The sequence below is a fragment of the Malania oleifera genome, chromosome 4, assembly GCF_029873635.1.
Source record: "Malania oleifera isolate guangnan ecotype guangnan chromosome 4, ASM2987363v1, whole genome shotgun sequence".
Lineage (NCBI taxonomy): Eukaryota > Viridiplantae > Streptophyta > Magnoliopsida > Santalales > Ximeniaceae > Malania > Malania oleifera.
The window spans coordinates 103,186,458-103,205,388 of record NC_080420.1 but is presented as its reverse complement, the minus strand read 5'-3'; the positions used below and the strand labels follow the sequence as shown (position 1 = coordinate 103,205,388).

The 18,931-nt window shown below is 35.9% G+C and overlaps 1 protein-coding gene across 1 annotated transcript in view; it reads right to left on the bottom strand.

Annotated features, from left to right (window-relative positions):
• LOC131152629 (uncharacterized) overlaps positions 1–17,588 on the bottom strand; it is a 57,121-nt gene extending 39,533 nt beyond the window's left edge. Inside the window, exons 1-4 of the mRNA XM_058104380.1 lie at positions 17,311–17,588; positions 17,157–17,219; positions 16,886–17,056; positions 2,051–2,182 (exon numbers count right to left, since the gene is read on the bottom strand). Of these exons, the coding sequence (XP_057960363.1) occupies positions 2,051–2,182; positions 16,886–17,056; positions 17,157–17,219; positions 17,311–17,338 (394 nt within the window). The 5' untranslated portion in view covers positions 17,339–17,588. The remainder of the gene's footprint in view (positions 1–2,050; positions 2,183–16,885; positions 17,057–17,156; positions 17,220–17,310) is intronic.
• Between the last annotated feature and the right edge of the window lie 1,343 nt (positions 17,589–18,931).

Genomic DNA, 18,931 nt, shown 5'->3' with positions numbered 1-18,931 from the left:
AATGTCAAAAATAGGGTCAACGGGTTATTAGGTCCTAAACCTAAATGTGCTTAGTTTATTACTCACCAAATTGAAGCATACCACTAGTTCCTTTCTTATCAAGTGTGATAATTCTATTCATGGTGATGGATTCCTTGGTGCTTTTCCCTGACTTGTTTTTGGAAGGAGGGAATTGATGTAGGATTTGAAGCGGGCATTTGTATGGATCGCCCAATTTGGAGGCCTTTGTCAAAGAATAGGGGTCAATGTATTGTTGGGTCCTAAACCAAAACGAGCTTAATTGATTAGTTGTTTATTATGCGTGTTTAGTTTTATTATGGTAGGATTATGTGTTTTGAAGGCTTGTTTGTAGCATTAGTGTACTTTAGGGTTGCGTTTGTAACTTCATCTAGTTTTAGGGGCATACACGTAATTTCTCGTGTTATAATCCTTTTTTATAAATAGTGTGTGAAAGCCATGCAGGAGTTGGTTATTGTTGAATTTGAATTGAGAATTGACGTGTGTTTTCCCCCAAAGAGTATCTCCTTCTTTCCCTTCTCTTCTTCTTCTTCCTCTTCTTCTTCTTCTTCCTCTCTCCACAATGTCTTCGAATTTTCTTCCTTGGCAGCAGATCCTTGATGCTGCCTGTGTCAACCTGTCAAGGTTGTAAATTTGTAATCATCATCTTCTTCAAATGCCTTCCAATTTCCATGTTGAATCAAACATTGACATGGGAATCATGAGTGCATTCCTGGGAATCTTACAATGCGAGCCAAACAAAAATATTTCCATGAGATAAGCATCCTGAAATGACATTCCATGGGAATATTTTTTTATCCCATGAACCAAACGCCCCCTAAAGGTATAGAAACATCAACTGAACTCCCAAAGTTGACCAAACTAAGTCTGGCTTTTACCAATTCTCGCCCTTCAAGACTCCCTAAACTGGTATCTCTTACCTGTGAAGAGGTCTAGCCAGCTGCTTTCACCAACTGTGAAACAGCTGTAGTAGTAGGTTCCACAGCTTTACGCTACCATTATGAGGCTTTTGAGCCTAAATGTACCCTCTTTTACATTAACAGATCTAATTTTGACCCAAACGCTCAAAATAGAGTTTTACATGAGCTTTGGTCCTAATTTCTAAAGGAAACACCTTGCAGACTCTCAAATGGATATTTAAGCCTGCTTCGAAGAAGATAATTTGACTGAAACCATCGGCTACCCATTAAAATTAGTTGGATCTAGCCCATTAGTACCAAAATCTGACCCAAGTGCAAAGCAATGTTAGTGATACCTGGTGCATCCCTACTCCAACCCCATCCCATTATCCTTGGACTCCCAAGCTCTAACCCCTTCCATGTCACAAACACTAGCTGTAACATAATTCCCTGGACTAGCAGCCACTGCCACATCCACCAGAAATCGCACCACACCTCCACAGATCTTGCAGCCCCGCCCACCCTCCTGATTCTTTGCAACAAACCTCCCACCAACACATCCTTCAACTCTATTGACCATGAAGCTCTAAAGATTTTTTTACCAACTCACTCTGGAAATTACAGTCCTTTGTACCTATCAGCAACTCCAAAACTTCAACAAATCTACTCCAGCTCTCCCCTTTCAAACCCCCTGGAATGAAAATAGAATAACTGTGTACAGTGGGTGGTGACTTGCTTCTGAATTGCAGTTGGGTGATGGGTGCTGGCACGTAATATGGATGGGAAAGTTGGCCTGGCCAGGCTTCGGAAAAAAAAAACACAATAGCCTTCAATGGGATTCATTCTTCTTCGCATAATGGCTCCATACTATTCAATTTTTACTGAACAGGCTATTTTTAAACAGATACTGGTTCTTTTGTAGATTTTGTAAATAGCTTGCTTGATCTACATGAATTTCTTGTTTGTGCGTGTCATACTAACACCCCCTTGGATTCCTTTACACAAAGTACTGAAAAAGAAAAAATCACATAGGGGGAAAAGATTGTGCTAATGACAGTTGCAGAAGAAAAGATATTGATAACAAAAATTGCACAATAGTCTATCAGATGCACTAAGGAAGGAAAAACATGCACCTATTCCAGCAGCATGATGCAGAGCTGTGGCCCCCAATTCACTAGGTATGGCAGGATTGGCACCACATTCAAGAAGATATTTGGCAGTGGCAGTATGTCCTTGCCGAGCAGCATGAACAAGAGGGCTTTCACCTGAAATACGATCACAAAATGGCAAGATAAGAAAAAGCAACCTCGTTTAAACAAAGTTACAACACTTTCAGCCATGAGAGGTCTTAACAGATCATATGCAACTAAATGAAACTCACATACACACATTCCATATAGAAAGGACAAATTTTGTTTTTTAAAAAATTAAATGATGGCGTGAAGCACTAAAACCAAGGGGAGAAAGAGATCCACACAGAGAATAAATCAATAAAGCCCTATGGCTTCTATCCCTCCAGACTGGCCAAGAAATAGAGGGGTTAGTCAACGACTCAGCAATCTCTCTTTTCTCTATCTTTCAGCATACCATCCAGCCTACAGCTCTCCCTTCATAGACCCAACCACCACCCATTTTATCCCATCATAGCCAAGGCACAATCCAATAGGTGTCTAATCCACCTACAACCAACCACGAGGTGGAACATTGTCTCCTCAACGCCTCTGCACAGATAGCATCTATTTGCCAGTGCACTATCCCTTTTAGGTAGACTATCAAGAGTCAAGACTCAAGATCCTGTTACTAGAGGCTTCGAGGCAAAGAAAGCCACCTCAGTGTAACCTCTATTTTCCATGTGGCCTTCCATCAAAACAAACAACTTTCTTCCATTGGTTGCTCTGAATCAATTACATCAAAGTAACCACTTTGTATCTTCTTTGATTTCACCTCATCCTCCTCAAAACCAATTAGCAACTTCTCGCATAATCATTTGGAGAAATAATAAAAAAAAAATTCAAGTTCCCAATCGATGCAAGACCTACACACTTACACATAAGGGATAGACTGTATTAACTCAAACCCAATTTGTATTATTCAAAACTGTTTACAATTGTAACTAGCACACTTCGTAATCAAGAGAAAAAAATACAATCATAAAACTTAAGTATTACTTTCGTAATATCTAGATACCTAAATCTTCTTATTTGAGACCTACTCGAAATAATACCAGAAAGCATCACAAAAATGGGGAATATATTACAGCAATATCTTTAAATTGTGTAATTAACTCCAAATTCCTTAATCTTGCTCACAGATGAGCACTAAATGTCCTCCATCACTCTCCCTCCGTTGAACAAAATTTGAAAAATTTGGAAAGAACAGAAGAATCAAGCAAGCTTGTATAAGAATGATAAATCTCCATGCATCAAAAATAACCATGCAAGTGCAAGGTCATTGAAGGCAAATATATCAGCATTAACAAATTTCATATAACCAGTCTCGCCCATGTCTTTAAACCTTAAACTCCATAAATTTACTTTCCATGGATAGCTTACTCTTTGCAATTTCCGCCTTCTCAGTTTATCTTGTGACTTGTTTAGACTTCAGTGTCAATTTTGGCCCAACTCTTCTTTTCTCAGATTTTATTCCAATTCAACAGGTCACAGCTCAGGTTTCAACATTGGCTTACTAAAGATCTCCTTTTCTAGCATAATCTCTGCTCTTTCAATCTTTTCATGCTATATGGAGTTATGAACTAGAACAACATTTGACAAATTACTTAGTTCTACAATTGCACAAATAGCTCAGTTTTCAATCATGGTAAATCCATCCATGAGATTTTGCATGTGTTCTCTCCAGCACACAGGTTCCAACTGACCTTTGCCCACCATTTTTCTTGGACTGGTCAGATATATTCTGTTGAGCTGCTTTCAAAGAACACAACTGCAGGTTATAGTCTGCTGAAATTTTTTTTTCCTAATCTGACTAGTTTGATTCTGCCAGCCTAGTTGACGTGAGTCCGATTCAATTAAACAAACGGGCTCAGGACTAGACGCCTGGTTCAGGATTGGAGCATGTTACGGAAAGGTTAAGAAGGGAAACTACCTTTTTTCTATCTACTATTTTCCACATGGCTCCTGACTCCTGACTCCTGACTGTCTTTGAGATAGAACCGAGCAAATGGCAACACAAATGGCAAGAGTCTCCACAATGGGCTTTGGTAAATGCAGGTGATCATTGATGGGTTACCAAACCCCAGTGTCAGGATTTTCTATTCATCGTGAAGATTAGCATGGTAGGTCACAGTAACTCTTTGTCAGCTGCAGCGATGGCACCCTAATGGCAGTGACAGTTTGACCTGAGGACATACCTTTGATTAGCTGAGAGATACACTACGCAGGATCCCAATGAAGTTTCAACATCATTGGGTTAAGTGCACTCAACACAGGCTGTGGTGACTCAAATGAGGCTGAGGAATGAAAGATTGCAGCAATTGAGACTGGTGATAGGTGAGGTGGACAGTGGTGCACTAATGGCAACCATGGCGGCAGGCTAACCAGTTCTGGTACCAAATGGTGCAGGACACACAAACTTGTACAAAAAGGATAAAACTGAGTAGCTCAATTCATATCATCCAACATTCCATAAAATCTCTTACAATCATATTTTACAGGCCCAGCATGCTTGGTAATCAATAAAATAAGTAATAAAATTAAAAAACTACTTTCCTAATAGCTAGATTCCTAAAATCTTCAAATCTGACCAGTAAACAATATTTTTTACAGCACCTGAATACATATAATTCGGAAGCGTCAACATGCAAAAATTGATTAGAAGGGTAGTGAAAAAAGATAGAATAACAGAGGAACAATAATTGTAACAGACCAGTACCCTTCTGCTTTTTCATATGTTGTTGACTCTATGAGTCCAATCCTGCTTTGATAATTACAAATCACTTAGTATTTTACCTGTGCATTGAGATTTTAAACATGATTATTAATTAGCACGCACGGACAGTAAAGATGCTATGAAGGCCATGAGGAACTTAAGGCGCATACGACTTGACTCATTCCATGGAAATAGAAGAACAAAAGGATGAAGATGGTTCAACTTTTCAATTGTAATTTGTACTTAGTCTTGTTTGTATTTACATGTCTCATAAGATATGATAGAAAAGCTCAAAATGACCAATAGACTGACCCTAGGATGCATGTTTTTCATGACATATTCTTATACACTTGACCTAGGTTGAATCTGCATTTTAGAAGGATAATAGGGCTGAAAAACAAGGCACTCGTCGACTAGTCCCCTGGCCTCATCAATAAGCAAATACCGAGACCCTAATTTTCTCAAATAGGCAACTCGTCGACTAATCCCTTGGTCTAGGTGACGAGCGAGTGAAGAACACTCGTTGACTAGTTCTCCACTCGTCGACGAGTATGTCGGGCAGACCTGACGCTCCAGCGCTCAACGGGCAGATTTTTTTTAATTAAAATATATTTTATTGATCCAACGGTTAGAAAACGTCCATATGCCAAAAATACCTATAAATATCAAACCCTAAAACTTATTTTACACCTTTTGCCAGCACTCTATCAGATTCAGACACTTCTGGGCATGCTCTTAGTTTTCAAAGGGCTGGAGCGTTTATTGCAAGCATCTTTGGTATTGAGGTTTGATAAAGAAAGTATTTTCTTTGGGCATTCAATCTTCATCTTCAAAGTTTTTCTTCTCTCATACTCTTATATTTAAAATCTTATTGAGAGCAAAAACTCTAGTTTTCCACATATCCTTTGTTTGAAAAATATTTTGGGAAAAAGTTTATACTAGGGCTTGAATCTTTGAAGCATTCACTTTCATATTTTTATTCAAAGATTACATTTTTGCAAAAGCTATTTAAGAGTGAACCCTAGGATCTCCAACACATATTATTTGAAAATCATTTTTTGGTGATATATTGCATTGGATTTAGATCTTTGAAGAAACTCATCATACATATTTTTTTAAAAAGATCATATATTCTTTTATTACAAAAATCATATTGAGATCAACGCATTTACTCTATTGAGCTTCAGTTATATCTTGTGAGAGTGTTTAGGTTTCATTGTACTTATTAACTTATTGGGAAGCATCTGAGCGTATTCAAAATTATCTTTCGTCACTTGTATTGACAATTCGGATTGTGAACCGGGAGAAGGAAGCTACGCCTCTTGTACAGAGTAGATTGTAAGGAGGTAGCTACGCCTCTTGTAAGCAGCAAATTGTAACAGGAAGCTCCGTCCCAGGTTAAGGAGCAGTATAGTGGAATACTTGGGTACTTTGCCCAAGGCGAGGGCGTAGGCCAAGTTGGCCGAACCTCGTTAAATCTAGAGTTTGCATTTCTCTTTCCCTTATCTCATTTTATTTCCACTTGCATTTGATTATTTATTTCACATTTGCCTATTGTGTATGTCTTAAATATATATTGCACTTGTAATTGATTGATTGGTTGTGGAATACATAGCTTGAATCTATTAGGTTGTGTAATACTGAAATCTGTGTATCTCCAAACTTGTGGTTGTGTGGTTGTGCCATTTTAAAATTAGGACTTAAAGTCTTAAAATTTTTAAAATACCCAATTCACCCCCCACTCTTGGGTTCACACCTAAATTCACATTTGTTATTAGAGTCTCGTTACATTTAACTTAACCGTTTTTGAAAAAATCACGATGGCTCACGTTGGTATATCCCCATTCGGTGAGGGACTATCTTATTCTAGTCCTCCAATATTTTGTGGTGAAAATTTTCAGTTTTGAAACTAAAAATGACTATTTTTATAAAATCACTGGATTGGAGGGCTTGGCAAGTAATCGTTAAAGGAATTAGTATGCATTGACTGAAAATAATATGCATGCAAATTCAAATGCCATGGATATGTTATATCGTGCATTAGATTCTAATGTTTTTCATAATATCATGGCATGTCAAAATGCAAAGGATATATGGGAAGAGCTTGACATGAGATATGGAGAGACCAAGAAAGAAGTGTCCACCACTCCTGAGGCTTCACGCTCAAACGTGCTAGAAGTGGTAATTCATGAACAAATTGCATTAGTCAAAGAGGAGGTACATGTATCTTAGCTTATTTTAGTTAATGATTCATTTATTGATTCATGTGATAATTTTTGCAAAAAATCGTGTGATATATCTTATGAAAAATCATATGATGAATCCTACGTTACATTATGTGATGAATCAACTGATATCTCTTGTGACAATACTGTTATTGATGCATGCAATGATTCATGTGATACATATTGTGAAAATTCTTGTGATGAATCATGTGTTGTACTTATGAGGAAATCTTGCCTTCTTGCAAACAACTAGAAATTGCTTTATCTGAAATGCATAAGCTTCTAGTTAATATTCCTAAGAAGAAAAAGTTCTTAAAAAAAATAAAGTAAACGGTTGGCAAAAGAATTAGAAGGTCTAAAAGAATAATATGTCATGCTAGAAAAGAAAAAGATTGAGAAGGTGGGGAAAATCACTTGCTTGGAGAGAGAAATAGGTGAGTATTCTAGAAGTGCACCAAAAGCCAAAAATGAAAAGAGCAATCATGATAAATCCTTAGGAGTTAAAAAGAAAAATCCTTTCAAAAAGAATTCAGGCTCATCAAATAAATTCCATGATCATTTTTTTATTTTAAAAGTAGTTTATTGATAACAAAAATGAACACCAATTACACAAGGAGTGTACATGGGGTAAACAAATCAAAAACAGAAATTACAAGAATCTAGTAAATCAAAAACAGAAGCAAATGGTTGGTTTCGCAAAGCAGCCAACCAATCCATCAAAGTTGTAAAGGAAAATAGCTTCAAGTCCGAATTGGATCTTTCCTTATCTTCAAAACACCTACTATTTCTCTCCCTCCAAAGACACCACAATAAAAAAAGAGGAACCATCAACCAAATAAACCCATTTCGATAACGACCAAAGCTGCCTTGCCAACATGCTAGAAGTCCCACTACAGATTGCGGCATAACCCAGCTCACTCCAAACAAACCAAATACCATAACCCACAAGTCCATTGCAACCGGACAATGAATGAAAAGATGATCAACCATCTCATTATTAGACTTGCACATGTAGCACCAATCCAATATCAAACCTTTCTTTTTCGTAAATTATCAATCATTAAGCATTTCCTTGAAGCAGCAGTCCAAACAAAAAAAGCTACTCTAAATGGAATTTTCTGCTTCCAAATACTTTTCCAAGGAAAGCCACAATCTTTGGAGCCCATTAAAATACCATAATAACCTTTAACCAAAAAGCCCTTCTCTCTATCAGATTTCCAGCACATCTTAACCTCACCAGACCACTTCACTGAAGCACCATATATGGTATCCATAAAACCAGCCAACGCCTCTAATTCCCGAAGATGCATACCCTTAAAGAAACTAACATCCCAAAACAAAACTCCATTATCAAACTTCATAAGCTCAGCCACGCTAGCTTCTTTATCTCAGCAAAATTTATACAAATCAGGATAGCTGACTGCAAGAGACGTCTCACCACACCAATGGTCTTGCCAAAATTTCACCTTAGACCCATTTCCAATTCCCCGACAAATATTTTTCCACAAGCCAACACCATGTGGACCATTAACAGGCCTAGTACACCAACCACCCCATTCACAGCCGTATTTCACCTCTCACTTGCCTCCAAAGAGCAGCCTTCTCCATCCCAAATCTCCATAACCACTTCCCAAGCAAAGCTTCATTAAACTGTCTTACCTTCCTTATCCCAAACCACCTGAAGAAATGGGATAGCAAACAGTATCCCATTTAACCGAATGGAATTTTGGTTCATCACTAATGCCACCCCATAAAAAATTCCTTTGAAGTTTCTCAATACGGTTAGCCAAGGCAGCAGGAATAGGAAATAAAGATAGAAAATAAGTGGGTAAATTAGATAGAGTGCTTTTAATTAACATGACTCTACCTCCCTTAGATAAGTACAAATGTTTCCACCCTGCTAACCTTCGTTCTATCTTCTCCAAAATTGATCCATATTGTCTTATCCTTGTATTTGGCTCCCAAAGGAAGACCCAAATGTTTCATAGGAAGATTACCTTGTTTACAGCCAAGGACATGCAAGAATAAATCAAAATTAAACACCGTACCAACAGGAACCAACTCTGACTTGCCCAAATTTATCTTTAAACTAGAGACCACCTCAAACCACATAAGTATCACACGGAAAAACAAAATCTGATCCAGATCAGCATCACAAAAAATTAGAGTGTCGTCCGCAAAGAGAAGATGAGACACCACCAAAGCTCTTCCCTCTATACGTCCCACACCAAAGCCTGACATGTGACCATCATGGACAGCTTTATCCAACATTCTCCCCAAGGCTTCCATAACCAAGACAAACAACAAAGGAGATAATGGGTCACCTTGTCTCAAACCCCCTAGAGCTCTCAAAAAATCCACAAGGAGTGCCATTTATCAGAATGGAGAAACGAACTGTAGATATACAAAAGAAAATCCACCGCCTCCATTTTGCAGAGAACCCACCCCGTTCTAGTAACCGCATAAGAAAACCCCAATTTACATGATCAAAAGCCTTCTCAACATCTAATTTGCAAAGAAGCCCCGGCATCCCATTTTTCAATCTACTATCAAGGCATTCATTAGCAATAAGTACAGGGTCAAGAATCTGCCTGCTCCTCACAAAAGCATTCTGGGAAGTTGAAATTATATCTTCCATAACCATGCGAAGTCTGGTGGCTAAGACCTTAGCAATGATCTTATAAATCGCCCCAACAAGACTAATAGGGCGAAAATCCTTTACTTCAACTACTTCATTTTTTTTAGGGTTGAGAGTGATGAAAGTAGCATTCAGGTTTTTCTCAAACTGACCTTTATCAAAAAAAATGATGGAACACAGCCTTAAGATCAGGTTTGAGAACCATGATCATTTATATGCCTCATCTATTAAAAATAGGCTTAATAAGAAAATTCTTTCACACGTAAACAAAGTATGTTCATATTGTGAAAGATCAGGGCACATCAAAGGTGCTATATGCAAGGATAGAAAATTGGTATGGGCTGTCATGAAGGTAAACCCCTTTGGACCTAAGGAAGAACGGGTTCCAATAGGAATTGCATGACTATTTAATTCTTCCTTAGTACTTAGGATTAGCGATAGAGGTAGTGAATTTAAAAATCAGGAATGGAAAATTACTGTGACACTCATGGCATATCCCATAATTTTTCTGCACCTAGGCCACCACAACAAAATGGGGTAGTTGAGAGAAAGAACAGATTACTACAAGAAATGAGTAGAACAATGCTGAATGAACATAAGTTATCAAAATACTTCTAGGCTGAAGCAATAAGCACTGCTTGCTATGTATTGAACAGAGTTCTGATTAGGCCCACTCTTAATAAAACTTCTTATGAATTGTGGAATGGCCATAAACCTAATATTTCCTATTTTCATGTATTTGGCTGTAAATGTTTTGTTCTTAGAGACAATGAACATCTAGGAAAATTTGATGCAAAATCTGATGAAGGTATTTTTCTAGGTCATGTCTTGGATAGTAAAGTCTATAGGGTGTATAACAAAAGAATGTTGACCGTTGTAGAATCCATCCATGTAGTGTTTGATGAGTCCAATCCCTTCTCTAAAAGAACTAATGAGGATGATCTTGAGATAAGAAAGGAATTAGAAAATTTATCCATTGAAAACAATGTAGATAAGAGCACTAAAATTAAAGAAATACCGACTGAGGATAAACAAGTGGAGAGTGAGGTATATGAACTACCTAGGGAATGGAGATTTGTAAGGAATCACCCCATTGATCAAATTATAGGTGAACCATCACGCGGAGTAGCTACCCGATCATCACTTAGAAATATGGTTAGCCACCTTGCATTCTTGTCACAAGAGGAGCCTAAAAATGTAAATGAGGCCATTGAGGATGAATCTTGGATGTTATCTATGCAAGAAGAATTAAACCAATTTGAGAGGAACAAAGTCTAGACCTTGGTTCCTAAACCTGATGATCACACTATTATTGGAACTAAATGGGTCTATAGGAGCAAGAAAGATGAAAATGGAATAGTAGTAAGAAACAAAGTCAGACTAGTAGCTCAAGGGTACAACCAGGAGGAAGGTATAGATTTTAAGGAAACCTATACACCTGTAGCTAGAATGGAAGCCATTCAAATGTAATTAGCATATGCTGCTTTTAAGAACTTCAAATTATATCAAATGGATGTTAAAAGCGCATCTCTAAATAGCTATATAAATGAGGAAGTATATGTTGAACAACCTCCAAGATTCTAAAACCACAAATTCCCAAATCATGTTTATAGACTGACTAAAGTCTTGTATGGATTGAAGCAAGCTCCTAGAGCTTGGTATGAAAGGCTTAATAGTTTTATGTTGGATAATGGGTTTACCAGAGGGAAGATAGACACAACACTATTTATAAAACCTAAAAATGATAACATGCTCCTAGTACAAATATAAGTAGATGACATCATTTTTGGAGCAACAAATGAAGACTTATGTAATGAGTTTGCCAGTTACATGCAAAATGAATTCGAAATGAGCATGATGGGTGAACCTAATTTCTTCCTAGGACTTCAAATAAAATTGGCCAAACATGGAATTTTTTATAAACCAATCAAAATATGTTAGAGACTTGCTCAAGAAGTTCAATATGGAAGATAGTAAAATCTTAGGAACACCTATAAGTTCTTCCACAAAATTAGATAAAGATGAGTAAGGTATACCAGTAGAAGTTAAGCTCTACCGTGGCTGGTAACCTATCAAACCTGACTACTAGCAGGCCTGATATTATGTTTAGTGTATGTTTGTGTGTAAGATTTCAAACTGCACCTAAAGAGTCACATCTATTAGCAGTTAAAAGAATACTTAGATGCCTTATTGGGACTATTGAATTAGAATTATGGTACCCTATGTACACCTCTTTTGAGATTGTTAGTTACTCTAATGCTGACTTTGCCGGTAGTAAAGTAGATAGAAAGAGCACGAGTGGCACTTGTCACTTTTTAGGACAATCTTTAGTTTCTTGTTTCTCCAAGAAACAGAACTCAGTTGCATTATCCACAATCAAGGCTGAAAACATAGTTGCTGGAAGTTGTTGCGCTCAAACGCTATATATGAAGCAACAACTCATATGCATTGCACTATGAAACTGTACCCATAAAATGTGATAATATAGGTGCAATAAATATCTCAAAGAAACCCATATCACTCGCGAACTAAGCACATAGAAATTAAACATCACTTTATTCGTGACCATGTGCAAAAGGGGGATGTGGCACTTGAGTTTGTGTGCACAGATGAGCAATGGGCCGATATATTCACGAAACCACTTCAAGAGGATAGGTTTATTCAAATCAAACATGAATTAGGCTTGATGCATAGTAGAGAAGTTGCATAGAGATATTTTGGAGTGCATAATTGAGGGGGGGCAACTTAACTTAAAATTAAGCTTTCTCACGATTATCTTATTTTACACTTATATACTTTTTAGTGAGCTGCATGCTTAAATTCTCTTATGAATAGTTGATGCATCTTGCTAAAAACATGAATTCTGACTATACTGAGCTGAATTGTTTGCATGTTTGTATAAATGCTGCTTGAAATACTGTTTTGTGCTCAACATAAAATTTTTTTTAAACGGAAATTTTTTAAAAAGGAAATTTCTCTAAGCTAGGGATTCATTTAAATACTTATATCTTTTTGTCTTAGTCCTTTTTTTTTTGTTGAAGTCAAAAGGGGAAGAAATATCTTCTAGCAAAATTGGGCATATTTCAAGTAAGAAACATTGGGGGAGACTCAAATTGCATATTGAAAGACTCAAATTGCATATTGAAAATTTTCTATTGTCTTTATTCTACAATATATTTGGATTACATTACAATATTATAAATCATGCATAATCTTAGAGGGAGCTTTTTTTTAGGCTTAACCCATTTTTACTTGTGTATTTGTCATCATCAAAAAGGGGGAGATTGTTGACTCTATGAGTTCAATTCTGTTTTGATAATGACAAATCACTTAGTATTTTACCTGTGCATTAAGATTTTAAATAGGATTATTACTTAACACACAAGGATGGTAAAGATGCTATAGAGGCCATGAGGAACTTAAGGCGCATAAAACTTGACTCATTCCATGGAAGTAGAAGAACAAAAGGATGAAGATGGTTCAACTTTTCAATTGTAATTTGTACTTAGTCTTATTTGTATTTACATGTCTCATAAGATATGATAGGAAGCTCAAAATGACCAATAGACTGACCCTAGGATGCATGTTTTTCATGACATATTCTTATACACTTGACCTAGGTTGAATCTGCATTTTAGAAGGATAATAGGGCTGAAAAACAAGGCACTCGTCGACTAGTCCCCTGGCCTCGTCGATAAGCAAATACCGAGACCCTAACTTTCTCAGACAGGCCATTCGTTGACTAATCCCTTGGTCTAGTTGACGAGCGAGTGAAGAACACTCGTTCACTAGTTCTCCACTCGTCGATGAGTATGTCGGGCAGACCTAACGCTCTAGCACTCAATGGGCAGATTTTTTTTAATTAAAATATATTTTATTGATCCAACGGTTAGAAAACGTCCATATGCCGAAAATACCTATAAATATCAAACCCTAAAACTTATTTTACACCTTTTGCCAACACTCTATCAAATTCAGACATTTTTGGGCATGCTCTCAGTTTTCAAAGGGCATTCACTCACATTTCTTGCAAGCATCTTTGGTATTGAGGTTTGATAAAGTAAGTACTTTCTTTGGGCATTCAATCTTCATCTTCAAAGTTTTTCTTCTCTCATACTCTTATATTTAAAATCTTATTGAGAGCAAAAACTCTAGTTTTCCATATATCATTTGTTTGAAAAATATTTTGGGAAAAAGTTTATACTAGGGCTTGAATCTTTGAAGCATTCACTTTCATATTTTTATTCAAAGATTACATTTTTGCAAAAGCTATTTAAGAGTGAACCATAGGATCTCCAACATATATATTATTTAAAAATCATTTTTTGGTGATATATTGCATTGGGTTTAGATCTTTGAAGAAACTCATCATACATATTTTTATACAAAGATCATATATTCTTTTATTACAAAAATCATATTGAGATCAACGCATTTACTCTATTGAGCTTCAGTTATATCTTGTGAGGGTGTTTAGGTTTCATTGTACTCATTAGCTTATTGGGAAGCATCTGAGTGTATTCAAAATTATCTTTCGTCACTTGAATTGACGGTTCGGATTGTGAACCGAGAGGAGGAAGCTACGCCTCTTGTAAACAGCAGATGGTATGGAGATAGCTACGCCTCTTGTAAGCAGCAAATTGTAACAGGAAGCTCCGTCCCAGGTTAAGAAGTGGTATAGTGGAATACTTGGGCAGTTTTCCCAAGGCAAGGGCGTAGGCCAAGTTGGCCGAACCTCAAAAAATCTGGAGTTTGCATTTCTCTTTCCCTTATCTCATTTTATTTCCACTTGCATTTGATTATCTATTTCACATTTGCCTATTGTGTATGTCATAAATATATATTGCACTTGTGATTGATTGATTGATTGTGGAATACATGGCTTGAATTTATTAGGTTATGTAATACTGAAATCTGTGTATCTCCAAACTTGTGTTTGTGTGGTTGTGCCATTTTAAAATTAGGACTTAAAGTCTTAGAATTTTTAAAATACCCGATTCACCCCCCCCCGCCCTCTTGGGTTCACACCTAAATTCACATGTGTCAATTTCATCAAAAGCATCAATTCTTCACTAACTAAAAAGATCAAAGTTTAAACTTAAGATTTGTACACTGCCTATATCAGCTAAGAATAAATTGTAGCGCTAACCCTCACCATACAAAGTCACATAACTGAGCACGTTGAGCAGCCATGAGGCGGGTGGAGAAATAAACCACTAAATCTATAAAAACAAGATCATCAAATAAAGAGTTCAAAGAACAACAACAGCAGCAACAGCAAGCCTCAAGTCCCACTAGGTGGGGTCGGCTACATGAATCCTTTACTTCCAATTCACCCGATCCAGAACATTCTCTTCTATTAGATTAAAAGCTATTAAATATCTCCTCACTACCTCATTCCAGGTAATTTTAGGCCTACCCCTACCCCTTTTCATGCCAAAAACCATAACTCACTCACTCCTTCTCACAAGTACTCTACTAGGCTTGCGTTTTAAATGCCCAAACCATCCAAGTTGCCCCTCCCTTATCTTGTTTTCAATCGGTGCTATACCTAAATTTTTGCATAAATGTTCAATTTTAGCATCTGCATCTCAGCAACTTTCATTCTTTGTATATGTTGTTTCTTAGTAGCCCAACAATCTAAACCGTAAAGCATAGCTGACCTTATAGCCGTCTTGTAAAACTTTCCTATTAATTTTAAGGGTATCCTACGACCACACAACACACCTGATAAAGAGTTCAAAGAAACTAACAAAAATAAATAAATAAATAAATAAATAAAACGTTTGGAGAACCCATTGTCCTTCTTACGCTGCCAACAAAAAGCTCCAAGGAGAATATTAAAGAACTTCACACAATTTTAATGCATATAAACATTAAAAATTGAGGGGGAAGAGAAGAGGAGAATAGAAGCTAATACTTGCATTGGTGTGATATACATATCTGTAATAGACTATGATCAAAACAATTCATAAGAAGATAAAAAAAAATTCCATAAAAATAGGCTTACACCATGAATCAGCACTAAAGTCCTATGCATTGACCTAAAACATGGACAAGTTAGGTGAAAATAGAAAACACACACAAAGACATCCAATGAAGTCTTCTCTTTGCCAAACATTTCAACTACTTTATACAGGATTGGAAGATGCCTAGAACCCAAAATGAAATCATGGAAGGATGGCCAAAAGGCAGAAGGATAAAAGTAATCTGTATGAAATGGAGGTGACCTTCTAAAGTATCATGCATCATAGGCATATCTGTTTGACTGAATAAGGAGTTTCATAAGACCAGCTAAGTTGTTAAAGAGCATGCTCATGGAAAAAGAGCAAGCTGCCTTATTAGTCCTTGGAAGTGCCATCTTACTGCACTTCAATACCGGATATTTTCCCTCGGTATTTAACTCTGTCAGCTTGCAACCAAGTTGCAATGCTATCCCTGATCATCAAATAGACTAACAAGCTTTAACCACTTTACCCACATGACAAACATGTGATTAAGCCTTACAAGGCTTTCAAACTACATTTTTGCCACGTTGAGCTAAAAAAAACCCACTACAGCTCCTGCCTAGCTTTTGCACCTTTAATCAAAGGAGCCTAGCTTTTGCACCCTTAATCAAAGGTTGAAATTAGGGCCTCTTGCAGCTCAGAGGGTGTGATAATTAATATAATGAGGACATGGTCGCACATTTGTCATATGCTTCTTAAGGATGACATACCAACTTGGTTGCAAGCTAAGGGAATTAAAACTTAAAATTAAAACATCATTAAACAAGTGCAGTTGGCAAAAACTTCAAGGGCTAACAGTGCATTTAACGCAAAAAAATTTGGTTCTACTCTACCTTATGACTAACCAATATTATACGAAATAAAAGAATAAAATAGATAAATTTTGTGTATTACCATGGAAAAATAAGTTCAAAGATTCTAAGAAAATTAGCAATAAATAGGTGTTTCAAGCTCCGATTGCATGAATTAGGGAACTAGATTTCATTGAAATGGTGGAACTTCCAAAAAAAATTCAAAAAATTGGATGATTCCAAAAGAAATCACAGGTATACTTTAATTTTTACAAGATGTCAAAATTTTTTAGATTTAAAATTATTCCCTTGCCACTAAAACTTACTAATTTGTTTTATAAAAGTGTCCATTTTTGTTAAGCCTGAACTCTAAACAACTTAATTCATGTGAATGCAGATAATGCAGGCAATGAAAGCTTACCATCTTCGTCTTTCATATCGACATCAAGCTTCAATTCCCCCACCAAATATTCGCACACCTCAGTCCGGCCCTCTCTTGCTGCAAAATGAAGCGCCCCGCGTTTGTTCGCGTCCTTAACATCTGCCACAGTCTTCGACGGTCCCTTCCCATCATCGAGCTGCGCCGCTAAGTCTATCCAGTCCAAATTCGACCCAAAGAAAAAAATCTCAAACAACAAAAACGAAACAGATGAAGACAAACACATAATAAACATAAATCAGTTCAAACATACTCTTGAAGAGGTCTAGATTCCCAGTACGAGCAGCGTTCAGAAACTGTTGAACTTTCTGCCTCACTGCACAAAAAAAAATGTCAACAAATATCGTAAGGCTACGTACTTAGAAATCGAAGTTGAGAAAGAGAGAGAGATAGAAGGGAGAGAGAACCAGCAAGTGCAGCAGAAGCATCAACCATGGTGAAGCAGATGGAGAAGTACTTCTCTAAAGCCCTAGAAAGCTTTTCCTGTTCGGCAGTGAACTCCCAGTACAAGTACAGGCAAGTGGAAGCAAAAATTATATAGAAGCTGCCGACTCAATGCGTGTTATCGGAGCCGGCGGCGAGGGGAAGGAAAAATAAGAGAATCTTTGCAGTATGGTATTATAGCTCCCAACCGTCCGTTGCCTTTGATGCACGTTTTGGACAGGACCGAGGGATCGTTTGGAGTAACTTATTATTAAAAATGTGAAAACACTAATATAATAGGAGTTTAAAATTACTAAATATAAATTTTTTATTAAAAAAATATTTACTTTTATCAATAAAAATAACTTAAAATATTCATTAAACAAGTAGTTATTTAAGTGTAAATCAAACACTATTTATTATAAATATTTATTTAAATATTTTTCATAATAAATATTTATTTTGTAAGATATTTCAAACGGGTGAGTACGATTGATCCTTTTATTAATTTAAAAACTCTAGAAAAAAAATAAAGTGTTCATTTGGTGGTAAAAAATATTTTTACTTTTTTTTAAAAAAAATTTATGAAAAAAGTAAATTTTATTTTGTAATTTTTCAAGATTCTCGTACGAAATATAGAAAATTTTTAAAAAAATGTATTTAGTTCTGCAAAATAACTTCTTATTTTTTAGAATAATTACAAAAAAAAATTTTAATTTTTTTAAATATTACATTAGATAGTAGTTGAGATTATGGATTTGAAGCTTGGATTTTTGTCTGGAAAAAATTTTATACATAATCCGTACAAATCAAAGTTCAAAATCCGAATTATATTTTTGCATATGCAAAGTAAAAAATAAAAAATTGAAAATAAGAAAAAAAATTATTTTCTAACTTATATGTATAGATTTCATAAATTGAAAAATATTTGTAACTATTTGAAAATTTTAAAATAAAAAATAAAATTATTTTCACAAGTAAATAGTTCAAAATGTTTTGTTGTTGTATATTTATTTTATATAAATGTTGTAAAAGTTAAAAATTAACTTATTTTTCTGTGATTCTTTGGAAAATTAGAATAAAAATTTAGATTTATTTTTCACAACTAAATGGGTATTAAGTTAAAGAGTTACTTTTTTGTTAATAAAATTGTAATGTCGAGATTTTTTTTGTAGTTATTAGAGACTCAATAGGTGCAGTATATATCATGTTCAAAAACTAAGGCAGTGTCTTTAATTCTATCTTTCTTTGCTCATTTTGTCAACCCCAAATTTTCATTAATCTAATTTGGCAATAAAAAATAATTATATTATGATAACTTATAAAGTTCTATTTATTTGAGGAGTTAAAGTTCTATTTATTTGTACTTTTATTCTCTCAATTGTAATTTGTTTTTGACTCATAAAACCCTAAAAATATTAAAGGTACGACACCAATGAACTAAAGTTAAAATATTAAAGGTACGACACAAATGAACTAAATTTGAAAAATTGGAATCTAAGGAAGACTTAACCAAACTTTGTAACAATGGGCGGTCAACCAATCCAAGTACAAGCTAAAAGCAGACGACTGGTCCTTGAAGATTGTTGACCAATCTGGCAAGTT